Source organism: Mauremys reevesii, linkage group 18 (genome assembly GCF_016161935.1).
Source record: "Mauremys reevesii isolate NIE-2019 linkage group 18, ASM1616193v1, whole genome shotgun sequence".
NCBI lineage: Eukaryota > Metazoa > Chordata > Testudines > Geoemydidae > Mauremys > Mauremys reevesii.
The window spans coordinates 19,225,173-19,240,912 of NC_052640.1; the positions used below are offsets into that span (position 1 = coordinate 19,225,173).

The following is a 15,740-nucleotide window of genomic DNA, read 5'->3' on the forward strand; positions in this document are numbered from 1 at the left end:
AGCCATTCCTGAATGAGCAGAAGGGGGTGAATCAATGGACTAGGGACGAGGCAGTCAATTCACAGAAGAGGAGGTGAATCAATGTTAGATAAGGAATTCATTACTTAGAAAGACAAATAAAAATGGCAGTTAAATCAGTTAATGAATCGATAATTAATCATCAGGTAGACAATTAAAGCTGCCGAATAAGTGTGATGGACCAACTAGCAGGGCAATGGGTGGGCAATCGAGAAGGTGGCCGGACAGGCGGCAGGCAGTGCTGCAGGAGAGTCATGGCCAGTTACCAAGGAGCAGTTCAGCCAGCTGAGGCGAGACATCTGCAGCAGTCTGTGGAAGCAGAAAGGTCTCCTCCCCAGCACTGCTGGTGAGAGGGGCTGGACTCCCCAGGGCAGGGGACAGGCCAGAGAGGTGACAGCCATGCAAGGAGACAAATGACTGGAATTTGAGCATGACGCTGGCACAAGCAGCCCTGCTCTTACCAAAGGTGCCATGAGGTTTGCCTCAATTTGACATCTCATCTGAAATACAGCACCTGTCCCAGCTCAGTGTTTGCTGATGCCACACTGGGTCCTTGCGTTCCGTGCTGACTGACTGGGACCCATGTCACCTTTTGAGTCCCCAACACCCCTTCCTTGAAGTCCCTTGAGTTTCCTTGGGGAGCAGAGCTTAATTTGTCATGAAAGAGGGGCTGGGCTCCAGGAATTTTTTTACATTCATAACTGACGTAGCAGGCCCAGAGGTGCCGGGGCTCTGAACTGCCAGGCCCGGCAGTGCTGGGGCTATGAACTGGGACTCTGAACTGCCAGGCCCAGAGGTGCCAGGGCTATGAACTGCCAGGCCCAGAGGTGCCAGGGCTATGAACTGCCAGGCCCAGAGGTGCCGGGGCTCTGAACTGCCAGGCCCAGAAGTGCCGGGGCTCTGAACCGCCAGGCCCAGAGGCACCAGGGCTATGAACCGCATGCCCAGAGGTGCTGGGGCTGAGGCCTGGCAAGTCCTGGCACAAATTAAGCACTGCTTGGGGGTCTCCAAGCGAAGGACTGAGCAGAACCGACCCTGCCAACTGGCTCACAGCTATGTCTGCAAGTCGTGTGTTTCACCATAAACAAATACCCCCCTCAAGTGGCGGCTCAGTGGTATTTACATCTTTGCATCTGGAAGGAAACCATTGAGATCAGTGAAAGTGGTGTCATCTCTGAAACAGTAACACCGAGGTGGTTGGAGTGCTAGTCGTTGGGAATGGGTCTGTTTTATGGGGAGGGGTGAACTGGGTGTGAATGTTGAGGCTGATGTCAGAGTTGTTGAGGTACCTTTACCTTAGCGCTAATGTTTGAAGTGGGGATTGTTCTGTGGATGATTTCAATGACCCCTCTTCTCTTAAATTGCGCTTAGCAACCGTAACCATCAACCAACCAGATCCTTTGTTTCTGGATAATATCAAGAGCTAGGTAGCTCTGTGGTATCGGCACAGACCGGGTCTAACCCATGCTGGCCCTATGTTGCAAACATGCTACCCACCAGTGAGGCCTGGGACTCCTCTGAGAGGATTCTGAGCAGATTAGATGCCTCCATCAGCTCTGCCCCCCTCTTCCCAGCTCAAGCTGAGGATGAGAGAGTTTAGCCATAACATGAGAGTTTGCACCCTATTTCCCAAGACACACCAATCCATCCCCCACACACACACACCCTCAGCCATATAAGGCAACCTTGTCAGCTACACACTCAGGCCTATAGCCATGACTACACAGCAGAGGCTGTGTGGAGATGACGCCACTAAAAGGCCCCAAGGGACCAAAAATATAAATACCTCACTATTTGCCTGGCAACCATCACCATGGGGACAGTTTGCAGCAGAAAGTGTTGCATTTAGGGTTATATCCCAGCTCAGAGTTCTTCCAGTGTTTTGGGTTACCATGGAAAGAGTCCCAAAGCCAGGAGGAGGCATTGGGCCCCTTGCTGGGAGAGGAAGAGCCTGCCACTGTAAATAAATGGATGGATAGAAGTAGGAAAGGCCTGAAGGGGAGTCAGCATGAACCAGAAAACCATTTAAACTGGCTTCCCCAGTGCCTCCAGGCCAATCCCAGCTCCCCCACTGACTAACTGGGTGGCCTGGGGCGTGAGTCTCAGTTCCTCTTCTGTAAAATGGGGATAAATGAGGCTTTGCCCATGGTGGTCATGAAACAACATGTATTCCCTGCTGTTTGTAAATGGCTCAGAAGAGGCGCTGTGCAGGCTAAGCACTAGGAATGATCACCATTCAAATGGAGGGAAGGAGGGCTTTGAACCTGTGGCACAAAGTACAGCAATGGCTAGAAATGCAGCCCTATGATTGACTTGGTTTGCCAGCTTTCCCCACACCCATCATATTGAACATGCTCTGTTTACAGTACAGTTATCCTCGTGGGACAGAGATACAGAGTGACTTACCCAAGTCACCCAGCAGAAGAGCTGGGAATAGGACCCACAGCTGCTGTGTCACTATTCGGCATGCTATCTCCTGGACCACACAGCCCCTCTGGCCAAGCCTGGCCTGGCTGCCGGGCCAGATGCTCAGCCTTGTCTCTGGAGACACAGCAATCGCGGTTACTCTGCCAGTTCTCAGCACCAGCAATCAAGATTGTGGAGTCAGGGCTGTGCTGGGGATTCCCTGATGCAGCAGACAGCCGAGACTTGTGCAGTCAGCCGGGCTCTGCAGTGCTGACGGCTTTCAGTGGTGGTTGGTTCAGCCAGGCCGGGGCGAGCTGGAAGACATGCAGGGAGAACATAACACAGCACCAAGGTTGCTGAGGCCCTGAAAAAAGATGGGCAAGGAATCCTCTGAATCCAAAGCAGAGGCCCCTGGGATTGTTATTTGGTGATGGTGAGACAGTGGCATCAAGATGCCCTGGAACAATAAGATGCCCTGATGGGCTGGGCAGCCCTCCCAGATGCCTCTGCCTGCCTCAGCAGAGCCTCTGCCCCTAGCCCCTGTCAGAGCTTCGCTGAGAAGCTTTGGAATCTGCAGGAGTTATTTCCCCGTTGCTGGGAAATCGGGTTGTTGAAACCAATAAGAGCATTAACAAGGGAAATGCTCACCCCTCCCCCAGGCTCTCGGCAGGCTAATTATGCCAGTCCTAATAGCAGCCTTTTGTCACCAAGGCTGCCTGCAAGTCTGCCCCAGAACACAAGGCAGTCGGAGCACCGTTCACAAAGTCCTCTGGCCTGGGGGAGACGGGCAGCAGTCCCCAGGAAGGGGGTTGCTGAGGAGCTTTGGGCCCAGCAGGGTGGAAGCAGCATGTTCATTACAGTGAGATATGGAGGTAAGTGGGGGGAGCTCAGACTTTGCCCTCAGGACCCAGCTTCTCCGAATCAGCTGGTTTCTCTGATCATGAACCCTGACAGCATACTTTGCGTTCCTCTTCTTGCCACATTCAGTGATCCTATCCATTTGCCTTAAGCCAGTGGTCTGGGCAGGTGTATTTGGGGAGACAGTGATGTCTAGTGGTTAGGGAATAATGCAAGGAGTCAGGAGACCACTGACTCACTGTGTGAGTGCTCTGTGACTCAGTTTCCCCATCTGTAAAACAGGTATTTCACTGCCTTCGTAAACAGCTTTGAGATTGAGGGATAAAAAAACTGAAATCAGAGCTAAGCATTATCTGGTATTATTTGCAGACAGACCTCAGACCATTAAAGGTGACTTTACTCCATCTTTCTAAGGGAGGATGGTCACTGCAGACTTTTACTGTTCTGGGGTTTCAGGGCCATACAGCGTAATGAAGCAATCTGACAGAAGACACCAGATGAAAACCAAGTTCTGGGGTTTTCCAGCTGCCCCTGCTCCACAGAGGGGTCTGTGCTTCTCTGAAATGCAGCTCCTGCATCCTCAGCAAAGTGACTGTGTAGAAATGGCATCTCTGCTCCCTGTGTCTGCAGAGTCATCTCTGATCACATCAGTGACTATAGCTTTTATATTCATTCGTACTCCTGAGTGCCTCAGCCATGTCCCCTTCCTGCCAAGTCTCACCTGCCTGCTGGGCGATGCTGGCAGCTTTGGGCCCCTGGCAGAACAGGGACTGGGAGCAGCTTGTATCACTGCAGACCAACTCCCAGCTCACTTGCTCCAAGTGGACATGCTGTGACCCAGGGCCCATGGCCTGGGCACCAGCAGCAGAGTGAAGGTAGCCCACTGACTGAAGGGCTGTTTAGCTGCAGAAATGGCTCCTCTGAGAAAATGATAGTTTGTTGATTTGCTTTGTAGAGTGAAACCTTCTGAGTACTCTTAAAACGAAGGATTGACAGCTCAGGCGAGGCCCAGCAATAATGTGAGCAGGCACCGTGCAGACCTTACCCAAACTCAGCTAATAGCCCTCAATCACAAACCTACAAACTCTGCTATTCAAGCTCTGAGCCCTCAAACATCTCTTCTAAAGCACTGCAGTCCTGACCTGCAGCTCCCCCTGCTAGCCTGCCTCTGGACCCCTGCCCTCAGTCTGTTAGGCACCTCCGTACTGACCTGCACCATCCCGTGCTGCACATGTCCCCGGCCTCTCCAATCTTATTGAATTAGCAAGTTTTTTAGACAACTGTCCACTGGTGACTAAGCTGAGACTCCCAAACTCAAGTCACGTGTGACATTCGCGGGTTTGCAGAGGGGAAAGTGAAGGGCCCGATCACACCCTAAGTTCCCTATTTCTTCCATTTTATGAGACCAAGTTTAAAAACCCAAACTGACCCCACAGGCATCTTATGAAGCAGTGAGACGTATTCCTAACCCACCAGAATACCCTGGATGCCGCCTGCTCCAGTTTGATTGTGGTTCTAAGGAGCAGGGAAGGAGAAGCACAGGTCTGCAGCACCCCAGGTCTGGCTATACACATCCCCTTCTGCAGTAAAACTTCCCCTCCCTTTTCTGTCTGCCACATTCACTGACATGAGCAGATAACGTCTGTCTCTTCACTTGCTGCGGCTCAAGTGCAGCCCCTAAACTTGGGGAAAATCTCGGTCTCCTCCTGTGCTAATTCCCTTCCCCTGCTTCACAGCCGACTGCCAAGAGATTGTGAATGTGCACTGCCGGGTCCTGAGCCTCACCATGCACCTGAAGAAGAAATGCCAGTGCAGGCCAGAAGGTACTGGGTCGCCGTCCCCCTCTTAACGGGAGCCAAGGCCACCTACCTGAGGGACAGACACATGCTCTTAGAGTAGCAGACATGATGAGGGAGCTGGTGGAAAGGTGAAAAATGGGTCAAACTGGGATTAAGTTGGGGGCAGACTGAATTGCAAAAACGATGGGGGTGGAGCAGATGACGTATTTCTCTGTCCTGTCTCATAAAGGGTCATAAAGTTTGTGAGCAGTGTAACATACTAAAGATAATACACTGGAAAATACATTTATAGGAGCTCCTTGGGATCCCAAAGTCCTTTACTAAGCAATAGGCAAACTAGACACACTGCAATGGTTTGCTGGGTGTTTTGATGACCTAAAAATATTGATGTTACGAAACATGGGGGCATAGCCGCAGCATACCAGATGAGGCAACTGAATTTCATGTGTCTGTAACCAGGTCACTTGTCAGGGTGGAGTCTCTCACTGGCTGTGCCAAATGGGAGTAGCTCCACACCTGTCATGGACAGTGCAGATGCAGCTGAAGGCTGCACTGGACACTCAACAAAGTTAATCCACTCAGGGAAACTCAGGAAAATTAATCCAAATGAACTAAAGCTGTGAATTTAAACAGGATTAGTTAAACTGCATTAGATGCTTGTGTGGACACTCTTATTCAGAATTAAAGTGACCTTCATTTGGTTTAAGTCACTTCCTGAGTGACCCTGTGTAGATAAGCCAACCCTAACTCTGTGTGAATTGTAGAGCTGTGGGTACATAGGAACTTCTTAATTCAATCTCTCTCTCCAGATTGCATTGATCTTCTGGATGAATCGGGGACCCTGATGAACCTGAGCGAAGTGAAAAGTCCTGCATCTGAGCTGGCCAGTAAATACCTACAGGAGAGGCAGCGCTACATCCTCATCAGAGTCATTCGTAAGTTACTTGCCAAGACTCTGCATGCTGAGAATGCTCCCATGCTCCCTCCAGGGCAACGTCCCCCATTATAGGAAAGGATCCCCACCTCCTTCCTTCTCTGGGATTTGCTTTGTTCTAAACAAAGGTACCTGAACAAAGTTAGTGGGCTATCCATCCTACTGGATAGAAATGAACGAGAAGCACACAAGAGAGCAAAGGTACAAGCAAACAAAGGAAATTATCAGCGTCCATTGCAAATGGACACTGCAAAATAATGTATGGATGTAGGCAGGTGGATAGATAGAAACCATGCAGCAATTGTATCATGACAAACTCCCGACCCCAAGTGCCATGCTAGTGTGAAACAGTTACTTCTTCTTGAAGTGACTTAGCAGAACTACACAAGCTAAAGCAGGTCTTATGGCCCAGGAATTTTTTCCAGGATATGAAATGAAGGAGCATGGTTCTACTAATTCTGTTGGCAGGAGGAGAAGGCTCGGAATCAACCTACTACGAATCTCTACTGGAGAACCTGGAAAACCACCACCCTGAGCTGGCAGGTGAGAGCTGGGCTCCCAGTGCATCAAATCACCATAGGGAGACCAGTGATATAGATGTATAACATCAGACATTGTCAGTCAAATCCCTGCCCTGTGTACCATCATGAGCCCCTGCATTTCATGCCCCTTTTGCAGAATTTGGCCTGAGGTTTGTTTGTGATTTTCCCAGAACTGACTTGGCCAAAAATTGTTGTTGCTCTGGCTAAAGGAACAAAAGATCCAAGGAACATAGGTGAAAAAAGGAACAAAACTAAAAGCCAAAATGTGTATGTTTAGCTTAAGCCAGGAAGTATTCCCCATCCTACTAGGCATGCAGCTTTCCATCTTCAGTGTTCCGTAAACATTGTCCTCCTAATCCTCATTGCATCCAGGGGTGGTGGGTACATTACCAACACCATTTCATGCATGGGACAACAGAGGCAGAGGGATGAAGTGTTTTACATTAGGATAAAGAGGGACAGATGGTCAGAGCAGGGATTAGAAAGCACAGGAGTTCCTGTCTCCTAATCCTGGGCTCAGGCCACTAGGCTTCATCACTTTTTCTATTGCCATATAAACAAAAGGAAGGAACCAGTTAGCTGGCAGAATCCTCGGTTTAGTAGACAGGAGCCTAGCAAGAAACTAATGTGTGGTTTATGGGTTTGCTTCCCAGAGCGGCTGCAGAAGTTACCAGCACACCCTCAGCTGAAGGACAACACGAGGAGGAGTTCCATGCAGAGAAAGTTTCGCCCACTTAAGGAACCACTCCTGGGCTCCCCAGCCAAAGTCAGAAGCACACAGCAGAGTAAGAAAGGCTCTGCTCTCTCCAGTAGGCCCACCTAGGTAGGGTATCAGCCCTTGCGGGAACAAGGCCTCCAGCAGTTTGGAAACATTTTCCAGAGACCCTACGCAGGGTCAATGTAAGATAGCCAGGTGTCGTCAAACTGTAGGGGAGGATGCAAGAGGCCACTGCTTTATAAGCAGCACACTGCATCCTCCTCACAGCCAGACTGAACCATAATCAGAGACCCCCAGAACCTTTTTAAATGGAAGGCTAGCTAGGCTCATGCCACCCTCTGAAAAAGAGTTTAGGCCTGTCAGGGTAACAGACTAAAGTAGTACAGACTTACTTTTGGTACTAGCAACCGACACACATGGAGCAGGTCTCTTCTGCGCGAAGGTGCCCCATCTATAGTCGCAACCCAACCCAAGCCCCAGTTAATTCCAAATGAAGTGCAACGGCAACACCTTCTAACAACCCCTACTAGAACTAGGGGAACTTTGATGTGCCAGTGTTCTCAGGCCTATTTGCTGCAAGCCATTTCTCCTGCACTGTAAACTCACCTCTCCTCACTCCAGCTAAGGGCAACTAGTACATTTATACTTAAAAAAAAAAAAAAAAAAAAAGCCAGCCAGCCATCTATTAACATGAGTGAAAGGTAAATGGGTATTGCTTTATTCCTGTTACCACCAGTCTAGGTATAGGAGAGCAAAGTGGATTGTAGTCCGTCTGCTTTATTAAAAGCTTTATTTACATTCCAATGTAAGACTCTTTACGCCCAGTCATGTATAATCCAGAAGAGATGCAGCTTGACTTTCAATTGCAGGTTGAGTTTGTAGGGCTGGCTATCAGAGAAAAGAGAGTCTTGGAGACTGAGCAAGTCTGATATGGAATCCTTGCAAGGCTGCTAGGCAGGAATCCCCCCATTTCTCTTTCACAGTAACTGCTCTGTAAGTGCTTTCAGAAAGGCCACAGTTCCAATGTCTCCTGCCTCAATTAGGAACAGGTTCCTTGTAGAGTCATTTTTTTGGCTGATTAGGGAAAGTGGCTCCTGGAGGAATATTTTTATGAAGCAGACTAGAATGTAATTCATACAATACATAGAATAGATACAGTGGTTTAAAAGATTGTGGGATGTGCAGTTTTGTTCAGCAGGGAACTGGTTTCTTTCACAGATGCTTTAGCGCATGTGCAAACACTGGTCCAATTTTGATCTAATTTCTACTATGTATGTCTGGATTAGTTCTGACTCATTAGTTATTCCAGATTTATAGTGGTGTTCCCAAGATCAGAATCTCACCCTTTATTCACAAAGCAGCAAGACTTGAGAGAGTATCCTTTGCAGTCTCTCCCGGGACACAGCACAAAGCAGTCTGACCGCAAGCCATAGTTCAGGAGACACTAACCGCTGCCAAAAGTTAAGATCATGAAGTTTTGGAGGGGGAGAGGCCTACATTGCAAGACTGGGGTATATCCACTATTTTGTTATTTTTAGAGGAGAAATACAACTTTCCAGTTTTGCTAAACAGCAAAGAATAACAGAACTGCACCAGCATAGACTGTTTCCAGCCACTGTCTTCCTTACAAATCCATACAAGGAATGAGATTCAGACAATACTGTCCAGTGTTCAGCAGCAGCTAGAAAGCTATAACAACTAAAATAACCAGAGTTTTGAGAGATTTTATCCATCTGCAAAGAAAATCCCAACATTAGTATGCAAAGCATTTTTTTGCTGGTCACAGAGCAGCTACATTCCTTCCAGCTGAAGCCTGCTGACTGTTAGTGTCAGTTTCAATTGTGCCAAGCTAACCCAAGTTGTTCCATAGCCCATAAAACTGAAAATGTTGCATTTTGCAAAGCCAGGTCTGTGTGGAGTGTCAAATGCATTTTAAAGAAAGAAAGTACTTGTGGCACCTTAGAGACTAACAAATGTATTGCATCGCAGTTACTGACTAGTTGTACCTGATTGTTAGATGAGGCCTTGCAGCTCCTAGTGCTATGTTAAAGCTACATGTGGCACCAGTGAACTTACCCTGATGCTAATAACCTTCAGCATATTACTTAACCCACTAAGACCCAAAATAAGATCAGCCAGCTGTGTTCTTAGTCAGGCAATTGACCAGGTCCCATTTTTCTTTCCACACCTCTCTGTCCCAGCCATGTCCATGAGCTGAGATGATATTGAGATTTACAAGAATCCTAGTCAATGAAGCACTTGCAGGGCAGTGCTCTTAGAGATTATCTCTGCTCTGGCCTTCTGAGCAGACAAAAATAGTACAGCAGGGGTTGTACACGTGTCCTGCTAGAGAAAATCCAGGCCTGGCCTTGTTTGGTTTTGCTGAGTCATCCAGCTACATGGATTTTAATTATTCCGCTCCCCTTGTTTGGGGAGGAGATGACGAAAACACATTCAGAGATTAGAATGACATCCGCAGTTTAATCTACAGTAAGAAACATACAAACTAGTCATAGATTAAAATAAACCTTCTCCTTTTATTGCATATTTCACTGTAGCAAATCAAATGAGATCTGGATTCTAAAAGCCCCATCAAATTCCAAAGCATTGTTCCTTCTTGGCAATTCTAGAAGCATGTTAGCGCTAAGTGGTTCCTTCCACTGGTCGGACTATCATTCCTTTCACCTGGTTACGTTAGTCACTAGCCATTCCTTCCAGTCTCTTCCACTCTTGTCTGTACTCCAGGCTCCTGTTTCCCTGTGTTAGCACTGAACGTCTTCACAAGAGGGAGGAGACACCTACAATAGGAGAGGTTGGAGAAGCTCAAGTTCAACATTAGGCAGACGGGACCCTCATATGTCAAATGCCTGAGTGAGGTGAATGCCCCAGGATTAGCCAGAATGTGCAAACAGGGGTACCAGTTCAACCAAGCACAAAAGGGGGTTTTGTCTACTCCAGGAAAAGGGAACCCTTCTCCCCCAGCAAATGGGCAAGAAACAAGGGAACTGGCTGGCAGTGGTCTGGGAAAGGAGTAGAGTCCCCAAAGGAACATGACAATAGAGCATCCAACCCTTAAAAATGGATCTCCAAGCCCACTATTAGGAACACCAATTCCATTCTGCCAAGACATGGACCAAAGGTGTCCCTCTACCCCTTTCCATGATTCCTGAGCATCTTTATGGAGAGGACTACACTACTGAAATGGCAGAGATGTGAGACTCTGGAGTCACTTCAAAGAGAAGGACAGCAACCTCTTCCACATTAGGGGGTTTGGTTTCTTTAGGAGGAACTATTAACAAGCTGCTGTTCGAAAGCTCAGAGTCCTACCAAACTAAACCACACTAGTCTTTCAAACATTAGCTCGTCAGTCCCACACTGGATATCTGCCCATCGCTGCACCTCCAGTGAAAACAAAGCAAAAAAACCAAACACTCACCATTATTATATTTGCACTGCTTCAGTGCCTCGTTGAAACCTTCACACAAGGTCAAGTCACTCTGATTGGTAGCACATTCCAAGAACTGCTTCATCTCATAGTGGCAAGGGCCATACTGCGGCTGCTGGAACGCAGGCTGCCTGGGCTCCTACAGACACCCCAAGAAGAAGAAAAAAAATCCCAGTTTAGGGAGACTATTTCTGGGACAGACGGAGACAAATATAATGATCTATCATGTCTAGATTTTCCTGTTCCCCTGCCAGTCAGGGCAAATATGTGACTAAACTGAGCTCATATCCCATCATCTTGCATTGTTTTCAAAATAATTACAGTCCCAAATTCTCAGTGCGTAATCAAATAGAAGGAAGGGCCATGACGGAGAAATAAAAACCTTTCCTAGACACCAGTAGTCTCACATTAGCGAAAGCAGCATTCCAAATGAAAGGTTAGAATAGGATTTTCCCCCATTCAGAGCAGCTTCCTTCATGCCACTCAAGTTGTTCGGATGTATACACTTAGACTATGTTGTGATAATTCAGCCTACAAATTTGCCCCTGGATTGTGAGCTCAGCGAGTGAAACCTCATCACGTCACAACAAATGCGGATTGGAAAAGGTGCAAAGGACAGACTGAACTAGTCCAAACAAAAGGCCTACAACTAGAATTCAAGGATTGTGTTAAGATCATGCCTAGTAACAAGAAAAATGCACCGAAATTGGTGTCAGATATTAGGCCTAATTGGTTGACAGAATAACCTGGGGATGGGCTATTCCACTCATCACTCCCTTTTGGGGTCCTCAAAGAAAGATACTTTGGGAGGAAAAATTGGCTACTAGAGCAAGCTTCACCATCAGGGCTGCCACCCCCACCCTCTCCTGAGACTCCAGGCCTCATCATCCTGATCCTGAGAGATGTCCTGACCAGACCAGGCCAGAGAGTGGGACCCACATGACATCTGGGATACGAGACTTGGCCTCAGCACCACTGCTTGGTACTCTTTTCCTTCCCTATCTTCTCTCTTTTTTCCCCCTACTGTCTAATAAGCATCTGGCTTATCTGGCCATGACTGCATATTTGGAAACAATGCTATAAGCCAGTAACCAGAAAGAGGCAGCTAGAAGTAATACCCCAAGCAGCCCAATGCCAGTACAAATTTGCCAGGTCTCAGAGCGCTGATAGAATCATGTGCTGTGTCTGTGTTTTTCCAGCATCGAGGTTGCAAATGAGAATCAAAACTAGAGACTAAAGCTCTATTGTCTCTCTCTGCTGTTCTCTCTCCCTCTTTTGTCTCAAAAGAAGCGGGATTAGACTTAAAACAGCAACAGCTCCAACCCACCTCAACTAACTTATTCTCTTCTCCCCAGAAAGCAGAGTTCTCTTTGATACTCTAAGACTAAGACTGTCAGACAAGAGGGGAGGGGAATTCCTGCTAAAAACTCTCTCCAGCTAAAGGGAAAAAGAAGGCCTTAAAACTTTACAGTTACAGCATTTGAAAGGTCTTTCATTCTTTTCTGTATCTTTTAATAAAAAGTTAAAAGGATTTTTAATGGTGCATTTGCCATGGTACTAAGCAGGCTGAGGTCTCTGTATGCCAATCCCCAGACCTTGTTTAAAAGGGTTTACTGCTGGGCAGTGACTGGGGTAGGTTGACACCTCTGACTCTCTGGGCCCCACACATTCCATGGGAATTACTAGAACAGCGACCAACATTCAGCCAAACAAGTTGCAGCTTAAAACGCCAACCACGTTTTATGTTGAGTTCCAGTGGGCTCCTGTTCTGATACTTTGTTCCTGCAGGACAGGTGGAAATTGGAGGCTTCTGGACTTTAACTGGCCACGTAGACTTCACGACTAGCTACTGAGGCAGGGATTCTTACCTGTTTTCACAGTGGCTAGCACGATTGGACCACAATCTCCATTTACAATACCCAGGTGCTATCACCACAGAAATACACTCTGCCTTATGTTCCATTTAAAGAAATATTCTAGAGAGGGCAGTGATGAGAAGCAAAGAGGCAGAATGATTGGGAAGGCAACGTCTCCATCGCTCTGTACTGGAGGCCTTTTAGGAAGCAGCTCCACATCCAACAAGTAACCTTGACTAGAAGAGTACAGAGCTTTGCAGAAAAAGCCTTTCTAAAGGAGATGCTAGGGTTTTTCGCATGGGCACAGCCTGCCTCCCCCAACACCTAGAGATCTAGCTAATCCTCAGGGCAGGCTCTGTTTTATGTAACAGTTACTCCACAGGTTGCACTTTGCTAATAATTTCTACTTTCGGATGCCCCACCAGGTGATGGGAATTGTACCATTTCTCTCCACGGGGACAGGTGGATCCCACTTAAATCTCAGGTTTAGCCTGACCAAACTAGTTCTAGGCACAAACACGCCCCTACACACAAGGGGCCTCAGAGGCTCCTTAGTAAGAGCAGGGCTTAAAGTGGATATTGTTTTTGTTCTCCTGGAGTGTATGAAGGCCCTCTAGGACACCTGACAACCAGCCCTGCTTCCTGGACTCCAGGAACCTCTGAAGAATAGTTTCTTGGTGAAAGCATGGAGCTGCATTACCTGGATAGTACTGGCTGGTTTCGCTGGCTCAGTGCTGCTACCGCCACTGAATGCCCCAGTGAGAGCACTGCCAACCACGTGGCCCACTGCAGATCCAACAGCAACCCCAGCAGCAGTGGTAGCCATCTGGGCCATCAGGCCAGGCTGCTGGGGCTGGCCGGGGGCTGCAACAGCTGAAGGTGGAGGATGAGCTGGTGGGTGAGCATGAGCTGGGGCTGCACTGCTGAGCACAAGAGAAGTGAACAAGGAGAGGAGAAAGTTTAGTGAAATTTGTAAAGGAGGGAGCTTACACTAGACATAACTATCACAGGAATCAGATACCCCAGCAGCTCGCCTGCCTGTGGTCCCACCTAGGTATATTCCAAGGGCGGGTAAGAGGCAGAATACACTGTGTGGTACTTTTCTGAGACTGGTGTGCATTCAGTTTAGCAGCAAGTGAAAGAAAGAGGACCCCACGCTGCTTCTCAGTTTTCACACAAGTCAGCTCAATAGCTTTGTGGTTACAAATCTGGCACTGCCACCCCAGAAACAGATCTTATTTACTTCCTCCCATACTTGTGTATGCACAAACTCAGGAATTTATTCCATCTTCTAAACATACACCCACTTGCAGGCAAATGTGTCAAGATGACACCACCATGGCTGAAGTCACCTTGAGACACCCATCCCTCTCAGCCAGCCAAGGGCACTGGTAGGAATACAGCTGGCATTGTACTTTCGCAACTGGTTAGTAACTAGTTGCAGAGCAGGGTCAGGATCCCAGAGGGCGAGGTTTGTCTTTCCAGCCACAGGAGGAAGTGCAGCGTTTATAGCGGGTGCGATTGTGGGAGGAGCAGGTGAACAGACAGAGCAAAGGTGACCCACGGAGCCCCACAGCTGCCTTGGGGAGTACTCCGCGTGAAGCCCTCCAGGGCAAAGGGCAGCCCAGGCTGGAGACGATGGCACCGCTAGCCCATTAAGGGGCAGGGATTACACATGACCAGTCTGGAGAGAGTCACCACTTCACCGTGACTGCGCCCTTACAACGTGCGCTGAGGATTTGTGCGAAACCGGGTGTTTCACCTTGTATTGGGCTGCCAGGCTCAGCGCGCCTGTCCCGGCCCGAGGGAGAGCTGGGAGTGTCTGGCCAACAGAAGCTGGGCCTGGGCCAGTGCCACCACCCCCCTGTCGCTCCGGAGAGAGGCGCTGCGCAAGCCCAGGGCATGGCAGGAGCCGGCCCTGGGGCGCAGGGACAGGGCTGGCGCCAGCGCTAACTAATGCCCGCGCCTTTCGCGGGGGGGGGGGGGGTGTCACAGAGGAGCCCGGAGCCCCGGGGGCGGGGGCCGGGCCGGAACCCACACGCGCTCTGGGGCAGGGCCCGGGACTCACGCGGACTGTCCCCCGCGGGCAGCCCCCGGAACTCGGGACCCTGCACCCGCCATAGGGTCACCCCGACACCCCGCCTCGCCCCACCCCACCTGACCTGACTGCGGGCGGGCGGGCCGCCGCGCTCCTGCTCCCCCGGGGCATCCTCAGGCCGCCTCCGTCCCGAGTCTCCTTGAGCACGGGCGCCGCGCAGCCGGTTTAAAGGGCCGGCGAGTGAACCCACGTGGCCAGGCTCTGCCGCTCGGCTACTACTGAGCATGCGCCCCGTGAATTGCGCCTGCTCGGTGACAGCTTGTGAAGCCGTTGCCCTCACTAGGCCTGCCATCACTTTGCTCTCTGCGCAGGCGCCCTCACTCCACGTGGCTCCAGGCCAGAAACTGGCTGTCCCAGAACCACACATTTGACCTTCAGCTGTTTTCCAGAGAGTGCTGGCAGGAGCCAGGCAGGGACGGGCCTTGTGGTCAGTGTAGGATAATGCCCAATGAAGGCACCTTGGCCTAAGACTCCAGTGCCACTGGAAAGCATCATTCCCAAGAGATCGGTCTGTGTCTCCATGAGCTCTCAACCCTGCTGTCCCAAAGCATCATCCAGGGTCATCCTAGCCAGCCTCCCTGGCTTTCTGCTTAATTGGGGGGGAGAGGATCCTGTAAAATCGTTTTTGAGCTAACTTGAGGTCATGAATGGAAAAGGCTGAAAACCACTGGTCTGTCCTGTCCCTGCGTTTCTAAAGCCCCCACCATGGTATAGATATGAAGAGCTGTAGATGAGTGATACAGAGGGCCTCTTCCCCTTGGTATATTTCTCGCATGGCCTGCAGCTGTATGACTTGGGCTGTGAGCTCATCACACCCCAGCAATTAAGCAGAGTTGGTTCTAGTGGCTTCTTAGGGCACCTCCAAGGGATGCCCAGAGATAGTGCTTCTGCTCTTGCTTAGCAAGAACTAAACTCATACCCTGGTGTTACAGGAAGGAGTGCTGTGCTGTGCTATTGGAGGTGTCCTCTGCTTCCAGGACAGTCAGCCTGCTCCCTCTCCTGGCCAGGCAACATTGTTGGAGACTAGTTGTTTGTCTCTGCACACCACTGATCTCCAGTACAACAT

General features: G+C 49.3%; 2 protein-coding genes across 4 annotated transcripts; one reads left to right on the top strand and one right to left on the bottom strand.

The window, feature by feature from the left end:
- The first annotated feature begins 3,271 nt into the window (after positions 1-3,271).
- On the top strand, positions 3,272-7,650 carry C18H22orf15 (chromosome 18 C22orf15 homolog). Its single transcript, XM_039505911.1, has 5 exons — positions 3,272-3,296; positions 5,019-5,105; positions 5,891-6,016; positions 6,484-6,558; positions 7,211-7,650. The coding sequence occupies exons 1-5, from the start codon at positions 3,272-3,274 to the stop codon at positions 7,378-7,380; spliced, it is 483 nt and encodes a 160-aa protein (XP_039361845.1). The 3' UTR covers positions 7,381-7,650.
- A 2,138-nt stretch (positions 7,651-9,788) lies between these two features.
- CHCHD10 (coiled-coil-helix-coiled-coil-helix domain containing 10) lies at positions 9,789-14,893 on the bottom strand. Of its 3 annotated transcripts, none has more exons than XM_039504424.1 (4): positions 14,739-14,893; positions 13,277-13,496; positions 10,712-10,859; positions 9,789-10,073 (listed from the first exon to the last, which is right to left on the bottom strand). In XM_039504424.1, the coding sequence occupies exons 1-4, from the start codon at positions 14,783-14,785 to the stop codon at positions 10,054-10,056; spliced, it is 435 nt and encodes a 144-aa protein (XP_039360358.1). In that variant the 5' UTR covers positions 14,786-14,893; the 3' UTR covers positions 9,789-10,053. The 3 variants fall into 3 exon arrangements, with proteins under 3 accessions (XP_039360358.1, XP_039360357.1, XP_039360359.1); XM_039504423.1 differs by having other exon boundaries at positions 13,277-13,499; positions 14,739-14,888; XM_039504425.1 differs by lacking the exon at positions 14,739-14,893 and adding an exon at positions 13,929-13,957 and having other exon boundaries at positions 13,277-13,499.
- Between the last annotated feature and the right edge of the window lie 847 nt (positions 14,894-15,740).